This window comes from Lagopus muta, chromosome 4, assembly GCF_023343835.1.
Source record: "Lagopus muta isolate bLagMut1 chromosome 4, bLagMut1 primary, whole genome shotgun sequence".
Classification (NCBI taxonomy): domain Eukaryota; kingdom Metazoa; phylum Chordata; class Aves; order Galliformes; family Phasianidae; genus Lagopus; species Lagopus muta.
In genome coordinates this window covers 18,888,931-18,912,727 of record NC_064436.1, presented here as the reverse complement: position 1 = coordinate 18,912,727, position 23,797 = coordinate 18,888,931, and the positions used below count along the sequence as shown (strand labels likewise).

At 37.3% G+C, this 23,797-nt stretch overlaps 1 protein-coding gene across 1 annotated transcript in view; it reads right to left on the bottom strand.

Moving 5' to 3' along the window:
- Positions 1–8,747: 8,747 nt before the first annotated feature.
- The window catches only part of PAPSS1 (3'-phosphoadenosine 5'-phosphosulfate synthase 1), a 37,676-nt gene continuing 22,626 nt past the window's right edge, over positions 8,748–23,797 (bottom strand). The window contains exons 8-12 of the mRNA XM_048942481.1: positions 23,197–23,402; positions 21,540–21,675; positions 19,402–19,670; positions 16,855–17,084; positions 8,748–9,599 (exon numbers count right to left, since the gene is read on the bottom strand). Coding sequence (XP_048798438.1) covers positions 9,461–9,599; positions 16,855–17,084; positions 19,402–19,670; positions 21,540–21,675; positions 23,197–23,402 — 980 coding nt within the window. The 3' untranslated portion in view covers positions 8,748–9,460. The remainder of the gene's footprint in view (positions 9,600–16,854; positions 17,085–19,401; positions 19,671–21,539; positions 21,676–23,196; positions 23,403–23,797) is intronic.

The window sequence follows — 23,797 nt, the reverse complement described above, 5'->3', positions numbered from 1 at the left end:
AAATTGCTGAAAACTTACATGTGTTCTTGATGTGAATTTAACTATTTAAGCCACAAATAAAAACATTTATGGATGATGAAATAATAATCTTCTGCATATAAATCCAAATAATCCAAAAATAACACAGTGATAGAAGTCAGAAGCAACAATTTCTTCTGAGAAGGGATGAAAAACTCAATCTAACGGTAGAAAAATGAACATAATCTTACATCCCTCAGGCTCTGGTAAAAAAGAATTCCTTAACATAAAACAGTATTCTATAAAACCAGGTGACTCAGAAAAAAGTAAATCAGTATGCAAAAAAATTTGCTACAGAGTTACAGAGAGAGAAAATTAATCATCTAATTTGTTATTTTCATTATGACAAAGAGTGTGTGGTGTCATTATGCTAAATATTGGCTTCCACCAGAAGGAGATGAACTGAAGGCCAACAAACCAAAAATCAGTGGCTAGGTGCTTCTTTCTTAAAAAGAAAATATGCAGCAGAAGGGACCATGTTTCAGAAGTTTTACCCAGATAAACAAACTCCACAACTGTCTGTGTAAAAGAAAACTTAAATAAGCCTGTAATTAAATCCTATTTGGTTCCTGCTCATTTATTTGGGCAAAAGATCAGAGCAAATGCAAATAAGTGTGTCCCATATGAGCAGCAGGACTAGTTGGTATTTAATTTTGACGAAGACTATTACAGTCCTGCTTGTTCAGCAGAACTCTATAAAATGAAGATTTTTATTTTTCCACACACTTTTAAGGGCAGCATTCATTCTTATCAAATAGGGCAGAAAGAATAAAAAAATCCCTCAACAACAACTGAATTTTTCAGGTAATATCTCAATCAAGTCATTCTAATACGTAAGACAGCAAGGCCTGTTTCACAGCATCAGGAAAAAGTCAAGGAGTGACTCCTGCAGTGAAATTGGAATGTCCTTTTTTTTTTTGTATTTACAAAATGACTTTGCCATGGATGGATTGACCTCAGAATTCAAGAGGGTATCTGCCAGCACTGACTGCTGTAGAAAAAAGGTCCAAATGACTTCAAAGTCTACCGAGGCAAGAATGCACCAAGCTAGCTGTTCCTACAGCAGCCTGTTCTCGTGGAAACCCACACTGCATTTTGCACTACACCCATTAAGTTAATCCCAGAGCATGGCAACGAGGGCAGATCTGCCATTATCCCATTGGGAATGACATCTAATTAGTACAACATCAACTGGCCCAACGAGATGCTGTGACGGAGCTCACAAACACGCTCATGTGTGATGGTGATCAATCTGCAAGACTTAGCTTTTTATTTTCACACTGGATTGGTACAGACAAGAAAACTCTAACACAAGAATTTTTCCACTTTCTGATTGCGCTTTCCTGTCCTTCTAAAACTTAGAAGTGCATTTAAAACAAATGTAGCATCTCTTGGATAACTGAAATTCAGTTTTAAGATAAGAAATAATGATTATTCTTATAACAAACTTGCCCTCGCAGTTTTCATATCATCAGCTCTTCAGCAAAGACCCCTGCTTAAGATCAGTAGCAGTGAAAACAATTAAGTCCTGTAGCCTTTTCTTGTGTTGAAGTTTTTGTGTCCCCCCATCCCTCTACCCATTATAGAATTAAAATGTTTCTACTTCAAAAACAGCGGGCTTCCTTTTTGCTCTTTGCTTCTAACAAAGCCTGTAAAAAATATGAATTTTTCTAATATTTCCCAATTTGAGCATCAGTAATGTGGATGTTGTTATAACGGTTCTGAGAACGCTTTGCAAACAAAGTGCTACCAGCAGCAGCTCAGCCACACTGCAAACAAAGACGCTTTCCCAACTAAGATGATTATTTTAAAATTTTACCTTGATATCCTGAAGAATCGTGGCCTATTTCAAACTAGTTTTAATCTCTTTGATCCATATTGCTTGTCATGGAAACAGTAGAGAAAATGAAATACAAAACTAGGGAGATACCAAGTCAAAAGATGAAGTAAGTAACATTAAAAGGGTAACTGTGAGCTCCTCGCTTCTTTCATTTCAGTTCAGAATTTCACTGGCTTCCATGTCACTTTTCCAATGAAAAAGCAAGCATTGGAACATTAACACTCAACGTGGCTTCTTCTTATGCCAAGGAGGTGTAACATTTTGTGTCCATAAGACTACTGCAAGCAAACATTCCACCACACAATGCACTGGCATTTGCCTTGGCTCCAACTCCATATCCATTGCACAAGAGAAGCACTCCCAAGTTTCAGGGTCTCAATTCCTCTTTCACTCCATTTCGTTCACTGAGTCTTCTAAGGCTTGATAGGTTTTTGGAGTTGTCATTGCTTTCACTGGGCTCTCCCCCATGTCTGTAGTAGCATACAAACACTGACTGCCAACACCTATCAACTTTCTTCTAGATGATGAGCGTAAATTGAGTCTGGACTAAACAAAAATACAGAAACCTCTCAGATTTTGCCTACTCCATCTGCAATTCTATTTTTTTCAATTATTTTCCTTATACTTCCTTTGAATGCTTCTATATTTTGTAATTTTGCATAGACAAAATTAATGAGTTCACTAGCTGTTATTCTAGAGCAATAATTTAAAATTTGTGAGTTGCACTTAATGGAAAAGTTCACAAACAGCTGCTAAGGGAACCTCAGAAGACAAGTGAACAACAAGATCATTGGCTAATACTTACTAAAATTAAACAATAGGAAAAAAACCTACACTCATAAACCATAGTAGTCTGCAAACTGAGAAGGACTATGGGCCCATATTATACCAGCCCTGAACAAAATTAGAAACTCCATACATGAGTGGAATGTACTAAGGACACAGATTGTATCAAAATTACATCTGGAGATTTGAGATATTGAAAATTCCGCAGAAACCAGAAAGTAGATAACACACTTGTGCTGCAGAGTCCACTACCAGGCTAGAATTGCTTACAGCAGTGCAGGTCTTCCAGTGGAGCACAGGTCTTTGGGTTTCACAGCCAGGCCTTCTTTGACTTTTATCAACAATACTGTCATCCACTGGCTGAAAAGCTGTTATCTCATGCTTTCGTTTACGATCAGCCAAGATTTTTGTTTGGAACTTACATTATCCCACCTCAGGAAACAGTCTATTACCCTTTCCTGTCAAAAAGGAGACTGTGTATTCCAGCAATCACTCACAAACTTTAAAAAGAAAAAAAAGTAGTGCACTCTCAATGCAATCAGATTCATGCTTTCTTGAAAGACAGTGAGATCTTAATTCAAGTTCGTTTTTCGAAAGGATTAAAGTTAAGCTGATATCTTCCAGAATTAATTTCACAAAATCGATGTGGAAAGATATCTACTTCCTCAGTAATAGTTCCAAGATCTACAAACATATTAGGATAATAATCAACCAAGAATGAGATTGAATCTTCTTTTTAGCAATTACATAGGTATGAGAAAAAACCTGAAACAAAAAGTTGTTTCAAACTAAATACAGGTGAAAAAAGTCAACTGAGTCGATCTAAGAGAAAAGGCAAGATTGCTTTTTTTAAAGCATCCAGCGCAGAATTGGATTACATAGGCCAGTATTTGCAGTTCATTGCCAATGTTCAACAAAACCTCAAACTGAAAACAGTGCAACTCTTTGAACATCAGAAAACACATTGTTCCTCATGAAGACACATCTTTACAAAAATGGAAAGATCTCAGTGCTTTTTTTTATTTAATACACTAAAAGTGTGAGAAGGAATTCACTTTCATCTCTCCAGAAAACAAGTGACCAAACCTTCATCACTTTCTGCATACCTTGTAGACGGAGCAGGCTGCTTTGAATTTCCATTTATATTTCAATAATCATTAAAGAAAAAGCAAGATATTATATTGAAAGAATTGCATGTTACAAGAGATGTGGCTTTTTTATTGTCAGTGCTTGAATAATGCTGTCCTGTGATCGACACTGATCGATTAATCACCTTTCCCTGAAATTATACTTTTCTATACTCTTATCCAGCACACGAAGTGTGTCACAAGAAGTCATCACAGCATGAAGGACACACCTGAATGAAAAGCTTTTTATGAAAAAGTCAGCCATAGCTGTTTTAATATTTCACAAAAATTGTGTACCCAATCTCTACGTAAGACTGAGCTGTATAAAACTTTGTTGCTTTTTTTTGTTTGTTTGTTTAAAGAGAGAAAAAACTAATGGTACTGTAGGTAAAATAGCCAAGACCACTTACAGAGAAAAACTTTAATTTAAACCTGTAATACTCTTTGCAAAGCGATTTTGTTGTGGAGCTCACAAGTATGCCTTCCAAAATACTAACTGAAAATAGTATAAATTATGAAGAGTGTCATTCTGTGTCTCTCTAACTACCAAGTAAGGCAAAGAAAGAAGCAGTATTTCTTTCCAGAAAGTAGCAGTATCATTCCTTGTAGAAATAAGGAACAAAGGAGTTATAAATAACTATCTCTAATGAAAAAGAGCCAATAGCAGTTTGCATTTTGCATTGTACTTTTGATGTTGACACTGACGGTATGTTTATTGTTCTGCTGTCACATAGCATGACATTTGCTCGCGTGATTATAACACTGTTTTTTGTTTTTTTTTTTTAGACTATGCCACATTTTAAATATAAACTATAATAGCGGTAAGTTTTCTCCTGGCAGAAAGTTATGTTTAAACATAAGTGATCTTATCTCGATTGTCTAGGAAAACAAATGAATCGAATGATCAAAACACTGCTTTTCGCAGTTGGTAGAACATTGTGCTCGTCAGCTAGAAATAAGGCAGACCTCAGTGACACATTATCAATGCTCTTCCACGGACTGACTGCAGTCTTCCATTCTACAGCAGACAGCTCTTTCGAATCCAATGCTTGAAAGTCAAGGAGTTTCTTCTGTTTCCACACAAAACCTTTGAGAAAACTGTTGATGAAATAAAATTAATAGTACAAAAGCCTAAATGCTTTCTTTCTCTGATTAGCACTCTTGAAATCAGAAATGTTTCTAAGTTAGAAGTGATTTGTCCTTCTGAGTGAAATGTCATATTTTTTAATAAGTGCAACAATGCTGTCCAGAGTGTTAATACCTGGACAATGTTTTTTCTCATCTGTCTCATCACAGCTATTGCAATAAGCTTGAATATCAAATCATTACAGAAATAATTGATGTGTAGCCCACAAAAATTTGGACGAAGGCCATCTGGATGGAAAGACTGAAGATATGCAGGTGGTCAGAAAGAAAAATAAAAACCCACAACTTAGACTGCAAGCCTTTTACATTCAGGAGATGAAAATAAATGGACGTGGTCAAAATGCTTATTTTCTTCTTATGAGGTGCAGTTTAGACTGATGAGTGTAGGACTCCACAGACAAAATAACTTCACAGAGGATAAAAGAGATTCAGGCACCATTTCCACTCCACTGAAGATTAGGCTGAAAAGGATGTAGGTTGGTTTTTTTTTCCTTTTATATACAGACATTCTGTAGTAGCATTCTGACTAGATATACTTCAAAGTGTTGTATAGTTTGATTTCAACATAAAGGTTGGGTGACAGTTCTTATACTGAATCCAAGGCTCCTCAAGTTTTATGATATATTAAAATCTCCACATTCTCGTTTTAAGTTGCAGTCATTTATTGTCTAAGAATTCCAGATGTGGCTTTAAAGCACTGTTTCCTAGCTTTCAGGGCAGTTGCCTTCCCTCTTCAGCTTCAAAATTATATCAAGATGAATTTTCTAGGGCAAAAAGTTCTGGAAATGTTGAAAGTATAACTCTGGTCCATGCACATACACACCCTCCCATAATGAAAAAAAGTGATTTTAATAAAAGACTAAATAATGAAAATGGATACAGGTAAAAAATTTCCAATATCAGAAGAGCAGACAGAGATCTTGCAGGAGACACAAAGAAAACTCCTCAATGGACACTTCAAAAGCCTGCTTAAAATCTAGCGCTATATTCATAGTCAAAAAGCTCTTCATAAAAGGAGAGAGCAAATAAAAATGAGGCCCTGTTACTCCAGCCCTCAGGCTTTCTTCAAGGTAAAACTGCACAACTGAGCAGAAACCTTAGCACTGACTTCCTTTAAATCACATGTTTAGCCAACACCTGCTTCGCTGCTGGCAGGAACTCCCATATCCAACAGAACAGATACGGAAAGCTTTAAAGTTACCCTTGGCAACCTATCTTATATTATTAAAACTAAATGTGAAGAAAATAGCACTAACACCACCCTCCTTCACAGCAACTGAAGTAGGAGTTCTGCAACATAAATTTCCAAGATCAATTAATAAACTAGAAACAAAACATTAATTCTGAGCTCCAGTTGTATTAATTGTGACATTCAACTCAGGCAATTCATCCAGCCTATTAAGTCCGCATTATTTTGTGGGTGGCGCTAAAGGATTCTGCGTCAGGTTTCAAGAATAGAACACCATTCCTACACATTTCTTATTACTGTTCAGTCACCACAGTAAATCAGGTTCCTGTAAAAGAATAAGCACAAATCCCTGCATAGAAACTGAATTTTCATTAATTATCTCTTTTTTTTTCTTGTCAATTCTCCAACTTCAAGAACAACAACTTCTTCTTTTCCTGCCTTTGGAGTTTGCGCCCTAGATGCAGTAAACTCATCTTTGACTCATAGAGAAACTAATTTATAACAGAGATGAGAGCTTCTTTCTGTGTTCCTATGATTCGTAGCAGAAAAAGGTTCATAACCAGAGATGGCAAGGCATACAGTGTGTATAAATGCAGGAGACAAACACGTTACTGTCTTCAAAGCTGTCAGCTTATACTGGGAAAGGGAATATACTGATTATCTGATTATGTTATACTGATTAGCACTTTTAATCCAAGGGAAGGGAAAAGCATCTAGACTACTGTAAGATTTTTGTCAGGGTTACTGAAGTAGTTTTTATTCCTTCTGTAGCGCAGAAAGTTTAAACTCTGCATGACCCACATGTGAAACTTCCTGAAATTAAGGATACATGAAATACAGAAGAGGTCCAAACTCAGCCACATACAGTGGCTTACTGCCTGCATTGCTCATGCTAATTCTGTTCTGTTTCCACCACCAGCCCAAGATATTCACTCACTTCCTCCCACTCCTGACTTCTACTTAATTACTGCAGATGCATAAGCTTGATATCTCCAAACTGTGTCTAGAAAAAAAAAAATGTGACCAGATCTACATTTTCCATTTTGTATGTCTAATGTACTACTAAGTCACTAGTGTTTAAAACCCCCCTATGGAAATAAACCAGATAAAACCCAAACCCCTCAGTATATAGCCAGTATTTTTCTACTGAGACTCTCAGATTCTTAATTCAAAAGTCTCCCTGAATGAGCATTTATACCAGTCAAACACAGGCATAAAGTGCCTCACATAGGAAAATAGAAGAGAACAGTCTTTGTGGGACTATACAAACAGCACTGGATAACAGACAAATTACTCTGCACAAGAGCAGCAGGTAAAGAACCATTTGGGAGGTGGAAGGCAAGGGAAACATTTCTTTTAATCACTTCTAGGGTAGCCCTTTCCTGTGGAGTACTTCTTTCATACACAAGAGAGTAAGAAAAGAGGAAAACTTAGAATTCTACAGTGAAAACATGCATGATATGGAAAAAAGTTGTATAGAGCAAGTCCTACCCACAAAGTGACTAGATGTTCTTGTTCTTAATTATGAATTCCTTAGGAATGCCATGGCTGTTACCTTCAAGTTAGAATAAACATGAAGGCATCATTAACACAAAGCACTGAAAGGAATGTTTTCCAGAAGCACTGTAAAAACAGAGCCTCAGCACTATGCCAGTTGAGTATGAATATTGGACCTGCTTGTTATCACTGTATTAAGTTGTTTATTCCTACTTCTAAATTAATTTTAAAGGATGATTCAAATTCTTGCTCACCATTCAAGTTATTTTCCAGACTTCTACAGTTGAAGTAGCACTTGTAAAATACCTACTTCTGTACTTTTCAACCTGTGTTTGCCGTTCTGCTAAAATACACTGTGATGGATGTTATTATTAATAAGAATCATACCTGACAGCAAAAAGTCCAAACTCTAACTTTCAACAGCAAATCCCTTTTTAGCAGCTCATAACTTTTGTTCATCTTTGTAGCTAAGCATGAAGTATTGCACAAACACCTGCACAGAGAGGAAGTAACACATTTAGTGATTCTAAAATTTTATGCTATCAAAACGCAGTCTCAATAATCATTGTGGTTTCCTGATAAATATGCCTCTTGTTTTTTTTTCCAACTTTGCCTTATTTTCTTGCATCTTACAGAAGCATAAATCGCCCTAAACGTTACTATTTACATATTTTCAAGGAGACAGAAGAAGAAAAGAGAAGGAAGACACTCCCAAAGTATCTGTCTTAAAATTACTTCAAACAAGTAAATGAAGACTGCAGTTAGTATTCATCCCACTCATTGCACTGGTCCCTTCACCACAACCACCCACAATCCCCCCCCCCAAAATTCTGTATGATCATATGCTTCGTTCAGGTTCAACAGCAGGCCAGTTTCAATGTTCTAAAAACAATTTTTTACTCTTTCCTCCTACGTCCAACTTCTGCTAAAGAAGAGAGTTTCAGTGAGAAGGATATGACAAGTTCCTATTCAATAGCTAAGAACAGTTTGACTGTTCTTCTGATTACCTACAAACACTGGAAAAGACGCCCACAGATCAGTACTACTGTATGCTTACTGTTGAATGTAACAGGAACAAAGACCAGTAAGTGAAATCAAATGGGATCAAATGATCCTTACTGACATTCATTGCAACAAGCACACATTAAAATAAATATCTTAGTTTATTAAGAGAAAATTAAGTATTTTGTTTTATTCATTACTTGGTCATCTTTACAGGTCCACAGCAGAAGAAAACTACCGGACAGAGCTCCAAGAACTCTAAAACTAAACAAAGAAAGCAACAGAAGTTAATTATGCTGCATAATTATGCAAAGAAATCTGCTTTTTGATTACATATACTGAAAAGTTAATTTTAAATGTTTCTGGAGATGCTGATGAGAATAAGATAGAGTACACTTTTAAGGTAGTTTAAAACTTATTTACTTTTTTCATTTATGGAGCATCTATCTATAGTTAGGAGTCTAACTATTACATTTTCTCCTACAAACTACTAAAACCAGAAAATATTCAGCAGTTTAAATAATATGAAAAAAGCTGCATCTATTTAACAGCTGCAGAACTCAGAAGACAGAGGCAGTAAAATAATATAAAAAAACCAGAGTTAAAAATCCCACTGTAAGAATATTAACTGTAATAAAAGAAAAGACATTAAAAACAGCAGCTAGTTAGGTGCCAGGATATAATAGAACCCATAAGGACAGGCAAAGAATGATGCTAAGTTAGAGAGAAAGAGTCTGTTTTCAGAGAAGAACTTCCTGACAGATACCACAACAAAGCGACATGAACGGTGACTGTGTGGTCCCCTTCTCGTAAATAAATCAGGCGTCAAAGGTTGATCTGCAGTTAATAAGAGGCCTAAGCCTTCTCCAAGGATTTGTAGTATTCTGTCAGCACAGTCCAAGCCTTAGGAGCCATGAAGCCTTCCGGTGGGTTTTGTCCTTCTCGAGCCAGCTTGCGCATGCGGGTCCCTGATATAAATTCGAAGTCTTCATGGCTGAGAGATGGGAGTGGGATTAAGGGAAGGGAGGGAGAGGAGAAGGTAGGGGGAAACAAGAAAATGTTTTAAAAAGCAGTATGAGCTGTACATATTTCTTCTGCCTTTTTTTTTAAAAAAAAAAACAAAAAAAAAAACTTCAATGACATTTCCTCTTGGAATTATAATTCTGGAAAGCAACTGTTATTTCCAGACATTGTACATCGATGACAGTACATCTTCAAAAATACACACCCTCTACAAGTATACATTCTGTACAGCAAACAGCTTAGGTAGCTCCTAAGTTTAGCAGCTTAGTCCAACTGATCTCCTGCAGGTTGAATCAAGTCTGTGCTTTCGTCTAGCTTAGCTTTCTCTTTAAGAAGAAGCAAGGAAACTATATGCTGTTTGTAGGCTATTTCAGTGCTGGCAGAAGATCATTTCAGTTCCACTGCAGAATGTGGAAGAACAAGATGGCAGAAAATTGCTTGATGATAGACAGTTTGCAGAACAGAAAGAAATATAGAGGCAGGTGCTACAGATTCAAAATAAAATAATGGAGTTTTATAATATATTTTTTTATTAGTAAAGTTAGTAAGGCAGTGGCATGGGTTGCCTGGAAAGGGGGTGGATACCCTGTCCCTGGAGACAGCCAAGGTCAGACTGGAGGGGCTCTGAGCACCTGATGGAGATGTAGGTGTCCCTGTTCACTGCAGGGAGTTGGACCACATGGCCTCTAGAGGTCCCTTCCAACTCAAACAATCCTGTGATTCTATTTTCTATAGCTTTTGCAGCTTGGCCAGTGCAAGCCACATAGCATGCATGTACATACATATGTATATATACATATATGTATATATATACACATATATATGGAAGTACACATGGTATATACAGATCCAAAAAAGAAAAAAAGCATAAAATTATCTGGAGGAATAATAAAACTGCCGTCCCATAAAGATGTTTTTCCTAAAAAAAAAAAAAGAAAGATTTCAATTGGGCAGATAAAAAAAAAAGAACCCAGATGAGGATTGTTGATTATCGCTATTAACATGACAATCTAAATTAAAATGAACTTCTCAGGTATGTGGTTATAAGCAGCAAAAGCTCCAGTCAAATTAAACACTATTCCTCATGGACGTGAACACCAAGACAAGAAAGCCAGAATTCTACCAAATGTTCCAAAGAAAAATGATTTATTCTTGAATTAAATATGGCAATTTTACTTACACCATTTGCTCAATTTGCAACATGTAACCATTACGCACTCTTTACTTGTCTGTTTGAAATAAAAGCCAAGTATTGATCTCAGATGCATTAGACAGAAACAAGAGCCAAGTGTGCGCATCAGAGGGCAGAACTTGGCTTTAAGTGCTGAGCTATGCTCAGCAGGGTATGGAAGTTAGCAAGATGCAGAAAGCATTCCACAGTTTCCTTTCACAAAACCACTAACCCCATAAATTTTTGATTTGGATTGTGTGCATCCACACAGCAGCAATGCCATACATGCTCTTTTCTTATTGCTTCCAATTTAGGACTGTGCGCTCTTGAAGTGCAAAGACAAGACAAAAAACCCTACCGCGCTTCAATTCTGCAAAACACAAACGACACAAAAATACAAACCCTTCAGCTTACGTAAGCCCATGAAAGAGTTATGTCACTACCACTCAGAACACCTGCAAATGTTGTTGCTTGGTAGGGTGATGTCTAGTATTTACTAATGCTGCTTGAAGGGAACTTGATTGTTTTGAAGACAGCTATTTCTACAAAACATACACAACGAAACGCAAAGTCTGGTTATTATTCTTGCAAAAACAAAATATGAAGTCTCTAGACAACTGGGATGGAAGGAGTAAAGCGCTTTCCATGTTTTTCACGATATCAAAGCCTGAGCATGAAAAACACATTAGCTGATTTATTGACTCCCTGTCTGTTTGTGGCCTTCTAAATGCCCTACAAATTTAGTAAGAAATAAAGCTACCAAGAAACTTACATATACCATGTAAGTTTGCTTCAGTAAGACCCTCCTTCCTTCAGCTTCCTCCTCCATAGCTGTGCAAGAAGCAGTTCTAAGAATTAGAAAAAACATATACATGCAAAAAAAGAAAGAAAGGAAAAAGAAAATCCATAGAAGCCTTAGAAAAAGAAAAATCTAGTGAGGATCAATTAAGAAACTAATTAGGTTCAGTGTTAAAAAAAATTTCAAGAAATGTTTCAAAAATACTATTTCTAAAAGCACAGAAATACTGGCTGAGGCCCCTTATCTATGTCCCAAAATTCTCTGTCAAAAAATTTTCTTTAAAAACCTCCTAAATTAGTAATCACTAAACTGACTCCTATAAGGCTTTAGTAATGCATACAGAATACTGAAACGGCTCAGTAAATTTTTGCCTTTTTTGTGAATTCTTTCATCACTAATTTTGCTATTTAACTTTCCAGCTTAATCTCCACATTCATACCTAAAACGGTCTTTCTATAACAGCTAAATACTCAATGCCTTTACTAATTGTGAAAACTCAATTCCCAGAGTAACAGAAACTAATATTTCTACTACACAGAAACATGACTTCTTCACTGTTGTGACACCAGAGCAACTGCCATGTTCTACTCAGCTGGCAAACTTTCAGAAGCAATTACTTCCTTGAGCAGTTCACAGGCTTCTTTTTCTCAGGTTCAGCCTTTTAATAGCTCTACTCCTCTAGCTTCATATTCCCTACTGAACAAGATCAGTCAGGAGGTGAAACCCAACCTTTTAACCACTCTCAAAAGGATTTCCATTGAACTAAAATTTGTCTTTGCAGCATGAAACTGTGACTCCACTTAGGTCTTGGGAGCTCTCTGCCATGCTGAGTAAACCAGCTAGTATCACACAGGTTCCAAACCTAGCTGGCTATTAACAAACATCATGTGAGAGTAGAACATAATCAACATACTTAATATCAACATAAGGAAAGTAAATCCCTTACCTGACACACATTAAACTTCTTTTTGACTAGAAGTGTTTAAATCATTTGAGCTGCTGTGATATCTATCCTAAAGTATCCTAAATGATGCACTAATATTTACTATTTCACATAACGAAATGAAGGAGGACAACCAAATATGTCTTTTTCAGTCTCTTTACTACCACTTTTAAAATCAGACATCACATCAAACAAGTTTGCAAATGCTACACACTTGGTTGAAACAGCTAAGAATGACTTGACAGTAAGAAGGTAGCTGTGACAACCGCATTCTGTAGTGTATTCCCAGGACTTTCAAACTTTAAAAGTCACAATCATTCCTACCCTTCAGATACCCATGCTACATTCACACTTTACAAAAAGCATGAACAGTCTGCTCCAGTAGCCTTATTTATGGGCTCCTTTTAGCTGAAGTGATCTCATTGGTTTTCCTCAAGAAAAAAAAAAGCTGTTTTTTTTTTCCAGACATTGCTGAGGATTTTTTTCCCCTTTTATTAATTTATTTATTGCTTGTGCATGTGTGTTGGCTTTTTATTGTTAGTAGCTAGACTAATTTCCTTTCTTAACTGAGTTTTTTTCTCACCAGCAGGCTGTGGCTGCATTTTTAGGACCGATCTTCTGCAGAGAATTGGGAATCTCTGCTCGCCCAAACAACTATTAAGCCACCAATACTAAATTACATCTGCCTGTGGTAACTGAGCGGCCTTGCTGGCTGAAGAAACATAGTGACTTCTTCTGAAAGGATTTCAGCATTTAGTGGTAGTTTATGTTTTTTACTTTAGTTGCTTTGGGGTTTGGGGTTTTTTTGGTTGGCATTTTGGGTTTTTTTTTGCGGGGTTTTGTTGTTGTTGTTTGTGTTTTGTTTTTTTACACTTCAGCCTGAACCACTTCAGTAGTTCTCAGATCAGACATTCGTTTGAAAGTTCTCCATTATAACAACAATTCCTTCTGTGCACTTCTTCAAATCATGCTTGGACTTACTCAATTATTGATCCCCTTTCAATTCTTTCTTCCGGGAACATTTGAACTTAGGCTACTGAAGTGCAAAGGGTTTCTTCTGACTCCTTTTTTTGTTCTTACAGACGTTTCTATTTCAGAATGCTGTTGGTGGCCTTCTAACATCTGTTCCATTGATTTATTGACACTGTGCAAGTCATACAATGAACAGAACAATGGCAAAAATGGCAAAGAAATGACGGAACTTAAGCCTCTTGTTTGCAGTTACCAGTGCACATGCCACATGTCGTCCAAAGGAACTTCCTTGGTCACTGCTTAGCTGGAATGTGATGTGGCCCCATGGATGACTGGTGAAAAGCAGGTACAGCCACTAGAGGAAGCTAGCAGGGCAGCACCCTCAGATTTCAAGGCATGAGCATAACTGCTCTTGCTTGTAGGACAAGAACTGCAAAATCAGAAGACTAAAGTCTCCCAGATCAGAATCTAGGATTTAAATATCTACAGTGGTTTTCCAATGTTGTATCATAAAACGTACCTGCTGTTGTAGAATTAAGAAGCCCTAGGGGCAGCAGCTAAGAGAGATAAAGCTCAGATACAGCTTAGTCTCAAGAACACTCATGTAATACCTGCTTGGCATAACCTTCCATACCTCTGTTAGTGTTGCAAATTTTTTAACTGGCTATTGGCTGTGAAGCTTCCAAGCCTTAAGCAATTAAATAAGATGCAACAGAAATCAAGTTATCCAATTCTAAAATAAGTCAGAGTAGCGCTTTTTTGCAAACGAATGCCTTCTCCACATTTTCAAGTTGCGTTTTTCATGAGTTAAGTAGTGTGCTAAGAAAAGACTTTCATGAGGAGTGAAGTCGTTACTTTATTCCTGAGGTCCTCCACCAGTACTGACCCTCTCACATTTCCAGACAACTCTCTACTCCCTACCATCCTTCTTGCAGAGTTGAAACACCACTCGGTCCAGGAATCTGACAGGTTTTTGGCATTACATAGACTACCCTGAAATACAGCCAGCTGCACCCACCCAAACTGTCTGTAGCCTACCACAGTGTTCTGGCTACGGTGAGTAGGAACAATACCGGCTTTCTCTTTAGGGAGCTTGCATGCAGCTGCATTGCCATCTAGAGGATTGCTGTCACACTCTAGTTTATCCCACAGTTAGCAAGCAACATTTAGAGGATGAGACAAGTAGTCCTGCATTCAAACAGAAGAAAGGTAAAGGTTCATGCTAACAGCAGCATTAACTTTTTTCCAAGATAGTGGCAGAAACAGAAAAAGCTCCTGTTGTGGTTTAACCCAGCAGGTAGTTAATTAAAATAAATAAATAAATAAATAAATGATATTTTATATAAATATATAAATATATAAAATAAAGATATATATAAAATATATATATATAAATATATATAATAAAATAAAAAAAAGACATAGTCACTTGCACCTTTCCCCTTCCCAGTGGGATGGGGGAGAGAACAGAAAGGAAAGAAAAGAAAGAAGTATAACTTACAGGTTCAGATAAAACTATTTACTAAGACAGAGAAAGGAAAAAAGATAGTAATTATGACAATTTTTTATAAATATATGTGTATATATATATACACACACACACACACACACACACATAAATGTATACCTAAATGTATATAACAAGTGAGGCACAAGCGATTACTCACCATCCCCCAACTGATGCCCAGCTAGCCACCTCAAGTGGCAGAAGAGAGTGAGATTAATTCCCATTTCTTTCAAAACTGCTTCTGCTTGATGTCATACAGTATGGAACGTCCCTTTGGCCAGTTTAAGTCAGCTGTCCTAACTCTGTTCTATCCTAGCTCCTTGGGCCCTTCAGTGAGAATAGCCTTGGCTCTGTACAGCACCGCTTAGTAGCAACTATAAACATTGGTATTTTATCAACACTGCTTTTCTCCTAGAAGCAAAAGCATGGAATCATAGCATCATACTAGACACTCTGAAGAAAACAATTCCATCCCAGCTGAAACTAAGACAACTCCAACTCAAGGGTGCATACAGATATCACAAAAGGATAAGAGTACACATTCCACAGTCTGTGATCTAAGGCAAAACTTGTTACAAGGGGTTTTGTTGGTTTGGGGTTTTTTTTTTTTTTTAATTAAATCATCTGGTCCAACTAATGACAGAGATAAAAATTTAACTCCCCTCAATCTAAATCAAACCTATCCTGCCAAGAGTACAGTATTAACAATCACAATCAATATACTATACAATTTTCCTGTTCTGTGCAGTGAGAATTCTTGTGTCTGGTATCGTTAACCCTATTCCAACATAGTAGAAAGTGACACACCGTCAGACCTATTCCATTTTGATCATGGCATGCTTATCTTTCAAAACAAACATGTTGAATCACTTGGATAACAAACAAATAGGACAAATACCCATTGAGTCTAATACAACAGCCTTTTGACTCTTACGTATAAAACATACAAGTTGTAAATTTTGCTGGCTTTGTTACATTACAGTTTAATTACTGTGAACAGCAATGAGAATTTCTAGGTACATCTCAGATAACAAACTGCACACACACACACACACACACACACACACACACTTCACTCAAGTGTTCACGAGCTAGCTGTCTAAATGGTAATAAACACAGGAACAGATTTTAATGTCCTATATGCTAGAAGAATGCTTCCTTCTGATGTTATTCCCTCAAGTAAAAGTATCATTATGTAGGTCTGGTCTGATGCTACTGTTCACAGCTTCATTTACAAAAAAAAAGAAATCATGCTGCAGTGCTATCCAAAGAGATACTTCGGAGCATTGAGGAGAGCCTCATGCTAGACTGCTGCCTAGATGGGAGTTAAGGAAGAGCAAACTACAAACTTCCTTGACTAACTTCTATTTCAAAACATCTTCTGTACAGCAAATCATCAAGTTTCTAATCACCTATGAACACTGTAGAGTAATACACAGTGAAGCTCCATTAATTCTTACCAGGTTTCAACACATTTGCCATTGTCCTTCCACTCATCATTTCCAAGGAACACAAGAACATAACATAAGATTAGATTTAGTTATGCAAAAGATGATAATACTTTATAGCTTTCAAAAACAAGAGCAGGTCAACTCAGGTGCTTGGAATTTAAACACAGGAGCTTCCAGTAGTAACTGAAGTTGGATCAAAGAAGTTGTGCTGTGAAACTACACCCAAATCATCACTGAAGTCAAGTTGCATTAGTGGTCTAAAAATGTCTCTAAAAACTGATATATTGTAGCAATATTCATCTAATACTTCTTTTTCCTTGAGGAGTGAGGGCAGGAGAAGACAGTTGTTGTTTAAAATGTTTTAGAACTAAAATACGACTTACTGCTCAGAGTCGTAGTAGTCCATGGACTTCTTTTTCTTATTATAAGCTGCAACCCTGAAGGGTACAATTTCCAGTGCTCGGAGGCCTGGGGCCATTGTCAACACTTTGGCACCATGAGTTGGTTCATACAGATCTTTCCCAGTACCAGGGTGCGGCATCCCTGCAGGATCTCGGCCTACAATGTAGAAGTTAGCTCCTGCAACCATCCGTGACCTGCAGTGCCACTGAACCTAGAACACAGACAAGGTGAAAAGTTAAAAGAAAACAGTTAAAAATACAATCCTTATAACATGAGCACTTTCCACCCCCCAGCCAAACAAACACTCTTTTCACTACAGAGTCACACCCAACCAATTTTATGAATCACCAAACATACAGCTAAGACACACCATTCCCTGTGTCATTCGCACAGCAGGATGCTATAAAAAAGACTTCAGTACAGAGTTTGGAATAACATCATCTGAGGATTTAGGTCCAGCCTAAAGCTGTCTCAAAACTAAATTATTAATAATGGTTTAGTAAGAATTTTAAACCATGAAACGTCTCGATTCTTACATTCTTGCTTGGGAGACCACGGTACAGCTGTTCTTAGGAAAAGCAGCTACATTTTTCTACTGCAAATAATTCATATAAGACAAAATCGCAATCTTTCATATGTTGTTCTATCTTAATTTTTGGTAAGGAGCTCTAAAAACGATATCTCAGAAGAGAAATTCTTGTTCTAGTCATTTAAAGTTCTATAGCTAATTGTTAGAAAGACATCAAGGAGGATGGTTTACAATCAGTTTGAAGATTCCTTTAAACCAGTACTCAAATAATGGAATTAGGAAGCAGCCATGAGTAATGAAGCTACTGGTATCAGTTTTTGCTTGGACCACATCCAGATGCTACACCTGATGGACTCAACTGCTATTCAAACATCTGAGTTTTATAGATGCCGACAGATGCATTAACTACTTCAGTATTTATGTCACAAGCACAGAATGGGCCAATCTCACCAAATGCCGACAAACCACAACAGTAGGTTTTCCAAAACTATCCTACTACAGTTTCAGAATTTAAACTTCATGTTGTCATTTGGGTAACAGAATGGAGTTCTTAAATGATGCTGTTTGACTAACTTTAAGAAAATTTAGAGCAATGCAAATCACGTTTTTGAGATACAAACAGCTTGTCCATTTCTCTGTGCTACTTCAGAACACATTTACTTTCTTACACAGGTGAGCTCACTGCAGTCTGATACAGGATTTTTTTCTTTCTGCTTTCTTTCAAAGTAGTTATTAGGAAAGTTAAAAACAGGAGAAAAAAAAAACAGAAAAACACTAAATTCACACTCATGAAACATATGCATCAAAATCCTACAAATTGAAAGGTGATATCCACCCTATTGATAACCATGCTGACTCAACAGCAGCGTGTATTCCTGTAAATAATGCATGCTACTGAAATAAATCTGTATGTATGCCTTTTAAATGACCTACAGAAAACCATTAGAGGAAGAATCTCTTATTTCCTGGCTACAGATGTTATTGTCAGTTTGTATTCTGAAATTATTGGCAACTTATTAAGAAAAATTCTTACTCTATTCAGAACAAAGTTTGGGGATTTCATTTCTTCTTGTATGCTTGTGAGTATGAAATTAAAGTATAATGTTTCTATTAATTCCCACAAGAGGTCTACAGGGAACACTGAAGATTTCTTACAGTAACTCAGTTACATACCTCATCTGGATCTGGACTACAGTTCTTATGGGTTGAAAAGTAATGCAAGCACTGTTTGACCAGTCAAACAATCACTAGAAAAAAGTGCCAACTATCTACTTTCTTCTCACCAAAGGTATCTCCCCTTTCTATCAAAAAGCTACCACAGAGTTAACCACTTGAACCTGGTCAGAATCCTGTGACTCATAAAAGAAAAAAAAATTTATGAGGTGGAAAACCAACGCTGCCTAAATGAATTGCCCTCAAGCAATAGCATTTGTTTTTCCCATTGCTTCCCACAACCTATGCGAGTTTTAACCCAAATCTTGGTTGCTAAATAAAGCATTCCCAAATAATTATTTCACATAGAAGCCTCAAAACAATTCTAAATTAAGCTTGCAAAAGTAAAAACAACAAAGCCTTTTCTTCTGAATTTGTCTAACTCTCCAATATACACATTTTTTGCTAAATAGTTACAAAGCTTAAGATACTTAACATTCAGGATATCTATTTCATATATCTTTTGAAAAAGGTTGTAAAAAAGGAGGAAAGATTAATTCACTATTACACCCTTAAAACTGTTAAGAAAAACGAGCACACAAAAACCATATTGTCTCCTTTCCGTAAAAATTCTGCACTGTAGAGGTCTCTTCAACGGATATCATTTTCATTGATGATGGAGAGATCCTTTACAACCTGTTGGAACAAGGGAAACTAGCTTTCTCTGCCCTCTAAAAAAACCACAACCCACAGGAATAACGTGAAATATTTCAGTGCACTACTAATTTAAGTATGTTCTGGTTTTGTTGTTGCCATTACCGTTGATTTGAACTCCTGACATGCTTACCTCTGTTGGTCCAGCATACATCATGGGGGAAGGGAATATGGCCACCACCGTTGTTTCTGGATTCAAGACTCCCTCCTCCAGTACTGCAGCATGCTGTTTCATGCGCCACATGAGAGGGACGTCATCCTCCTTTGTCCATCCTCCAAGTGGGTGCAACAGCAAAACTGGACGCCTGTAGCCACGTTCCAAAAGCTGCTTATGAGTGTCCTGCATTAAAAGTGCATGGCCATTGTGCACTGGGTTGCGTAACTGGAATGCAAAGACAGCATCTATGGAGAGGAGAAAAAAAAAAAAAACAAAACAATAGAAGACAAACAATAAGGAAGGCAACTTATTTCATCAGAAGTTGTACAACCAAAGAAAAATCTTCAAACGGTACAATATTTCCTCTGAACTTCATTAAACAAGTGTAACAGTAGCAGTCACAGGTCATTATTCTCAATAAGCAAATCTAATAAAAAACAAACTTCACTTACCAGCTTCCTTCATTTCTGAGATTTCAGTAGAATTACTTTAGTTTCTCCAACAGCAATAACCTCTTTTTCTAACTGCATGAGCACATAATACAGACCTAAATTAAATTGTAAGAGGAAAACGAACTACGCTACCTATCCAGTAACTAGAGGTCAAAACTCAGTCCAATCCTGTTTAATATCCTTCACTAATGAGATGAATAATAAGGCAGAATACACTCAGTAAGCTTGCAGATAACACAAAACTGGGAAGAGTGAGTAGTATCACAGGAGAGCTGTGCTGTCATTCAGAGGGAACTCAACAGGCTGGAAAAACAGGCTTAGAGGAACCTCATGAAGTTAAACAACAGGATACACAAAGTCCTGCATCTGAGCAACAGCTTGTACCGAGCTGGAAAGCCACTCTGCAAAACAGGATCTGGGTGTCCAACTGGACACCAAGTTGAATGCGAGACAACAGTGTGCTCTTATAGTAGAGGCACCTAACCGTACCCTAGGCTACACTAGGCAAAGTAGCAGCATGAGGGAGGTGATCCTTTCCCTCTCATTGCTCAGCAGTGATGAGGCTACAGAGAGCTGGGCTTCTTGGCACAAAAGACTGGAGAAACTCTCCAGTGAGGACAGGCTGAGAGAGCTGGGGCTCATCAATTCAGACAAGGCTCAGGGGGGAATCTTATCAATATGTATAAATATCTGAAGGGAGGGTACAAAGAGGATGGAGAAAGACTCCTTTCAGAGGCACCCAGTGACACAACAAAAAGCAGTGGACACAAATTGAAACAAAGGTGAATCCACTTGAACAGCAGAAAAGATTTTTATTGTGAGTGAGCAAACACTGACATAGGTTCATGGGGAGATTGTCGATTATCTCTCCAGATAACAGCAGCCATCTGGATGTGGTCCTAGGCAACCAGTTCTAGGTGGCCCTGCTTCAGGGGGGGGAGTAGATAAGGTGACCTCCACAAGTCACTTACAACCTCAACCGTTCAGTGAAATATAAATAGTAAGCTTTTTTACAGGTATCAAACGTGTTTATTTGGGGAACAGTTAAGACCAAGACTGGTATATCTCAAACCTGAAGATCACAGTAATACTGACAATACTGAAAAAAGACAGGATCTCAAGACCAATCTCTTTGCATTCTTCATGCATTTTTGCAGTCTGTGTTCTCTTCTTTCACACTTCAAGCGCTTTGTAGCTGTCTGCTAGTTGCTGGATTTAGCTGGCTGTTTGTGATACTTAATATCCATTTATTTACATAGCCATCATAAGCTTTACTCCCCAAAAGCAGCATGTAGCAGACTTAAAAACAGAAGAGCATAAAAGCCCAGCAATCAGCATACCTCTACACTTCTAGTCAAATCTGATGATTTTTAAATCATGCTCTACCACATTTTAACATTATCTTTTCTTGCATTAATAATATGTTGAGCGTGCATGGAAAAAACAAATTCAGAAACTTAAGGGTTACCAGCTTCTCTTCTCATTCAGGCAAGGCAAAGCCTGAACTTATAAAAATAAATACCAGTAAAAGGCAAAGAACACCACTTAAAAGAGGGTTCAAAATTAATATCCCTGAAACAAGGCTTGTCCTTGCAGTATCAAGGCAGTAGGTATTTGGATAAACCTTTGTATGAAGAAACAAAACAGTAAAAAGTTACTCACCAGCATTCATTTCTTTGAACTTCTGTCTTAGTTCAGCTGGAGTGAGACGGTACTGATCAAGTCCATCATTCCAATAAATACGATCAAGGACCTGTAGATCTCCACCTACAAGCCAGTTCCCTTGCTCCATAACCATCTAGGAGAAGTAAGGAAAAACAGCTTGTTTTGAGCATTTAGACCATTGCAAAGGACACAATCTTCACAAAAGAGAGAATTCCAGGTTAATTGCATTTGATATTCTGAAGCCAAGCACCAATGTTAAAAAAATAAGAAAAAAATTATGAGCTGCTGGGGTTCAGTGGTACTGCATTCATCATACCTTTCCCCAGGTAAATGTCAGATTTCACATCTCAACTAGGAGGAAGGGGAAGGCATGAGACAGATAATGAAACTGAGAAAACTCACCACCGTGTAAGCTCTGAGGCACCCAAAGATTTCTGACAATTTCAGAAGGGCCACCAGATGGATGCAGTGTCATGAAACTACAACACACACTATGCTGTTGTGCTACTACTATACAAGCCAATATACACACCAGAACATGGTTTCTCATCTTCTACATGAATTTCAGTAGTGACATTCTGTAACTGTTAATATATTGTAACAAGTCACCCAAATCTTTTCTGCCCAAGATTTTCTCCGCATTTCTTATATTTGTGTTACTTTTTCAGTAAAACAAAAATCTTACATTCATCAGCACAGAACACACCGAGGACACACCTTTCTCAACACATTGTATCTAGCAGATGTCCTTTCCAGATACATTCCTAACTGCATAGTTGGTGTTGTGTAACTTCATTCAGTAAAATTAAGTGATTACACGTTAATAAGAAAAAAGACTAAGATGTCAAAAAAAAAAAAAAAAAAAACACATTTTTCACATACATATAACTATTGGTCATACAGATGCTTTTAGAACACACAGAAGGCTTTATCTTTCCATAGGGAAATAACAATTGGAGTTTTGTTTGATTTCTTTCTGTCTGATTTTAAATCATATAGTAAACAAAAAGATACTATAAAGAGAAATAGGAAGAGTAATACATTGATGGCTCTTCAGAGCTATAATGTAACATTTACATCAGCTTTCAAAACGAAATGCAGTACTGCTTTGAGTATGTTATGATTAAAATATTTCAGTATGGCGTGCACATAAGGTCAAAATAGTAAAACATATTTAACACAACAGATGGGAAATAACTCCTCAGAGAGTTAAATCATGAACTCTTCAGGAAGGGTGTCTGTTTCAAAAGAATTTAAACAAGGCAATTCTCATGTGCTCCACACGCAGCCAGAAAAGAACTTTTCTTGACTCCACACTGCATATTAAGGAGCTTTGATGATCCACCTGGGTCCACAGGGAAATGGATTTCCTAGGCACACAGTAGGGCAAAGTCCCTCTCCTCTGCAGCACAGATTCTATATCCCAAATTCATTTCAGATGTTCATATTTTTATCAGGTTTTCACACTAAGCACAGACTACTCAAGAGCTACATTGAACAGAAGAGCACCGCTGTTCCCATTCAGAAGTTTTAATTATTTCTCAAAAAAGTTTTGTTCTCCAAATACACAAGTCACAGACACCAACTTTAACTAATTTGCATCTCCATAGACAGGACAATTTATCAGACTAGCTTTTCAACTTCACACGCATACCTTTATGTAAGGATGATCCTTGCACGTCGTTCCCCACTGCCTCGCACAGCGTTCCTCTTTCCTATGCTCATAGAATTCTGGATTACGGAGAATGGCCACGCGGCGACCCTCATACACTAATGCAATTGCTGTGCAGCCATCCAGCCTGTCTTTGTCTTCCTGCGTCGCTGTCAGCACTATAGGCACTGAGAGATTAATGACTCCCCCTACAGAGTGAGAAAAGCCATTACCCATATTATCAGCTATAGTCCAGACATCAAATTTCCTAATAAGTTACAGTCTAGCTGTTGTATGATAATACAACAGGTAGTTCTAGCTTTCACAATAAGGACGACTTTATAATGCACTTTTGCATTGGATTCATGTGCTGTAAGGATGTGCAAACACTGAGGTTTGGGAACGAGCAAAGACACTACTGAAAATGGCAAGTACTTATAGCTGCTCTTAAGTATTCATACTGTGAAGAAACTACGTTTGGGGGATCTCAAAACAATGAATACCTTGTTCAGGCAGCAATACAGTAAACTGAACCAGGTAACTTCAAATATTACTCAAGACTGCTACTACTATGACTATTACAAATACAAATATCACCCTCCGT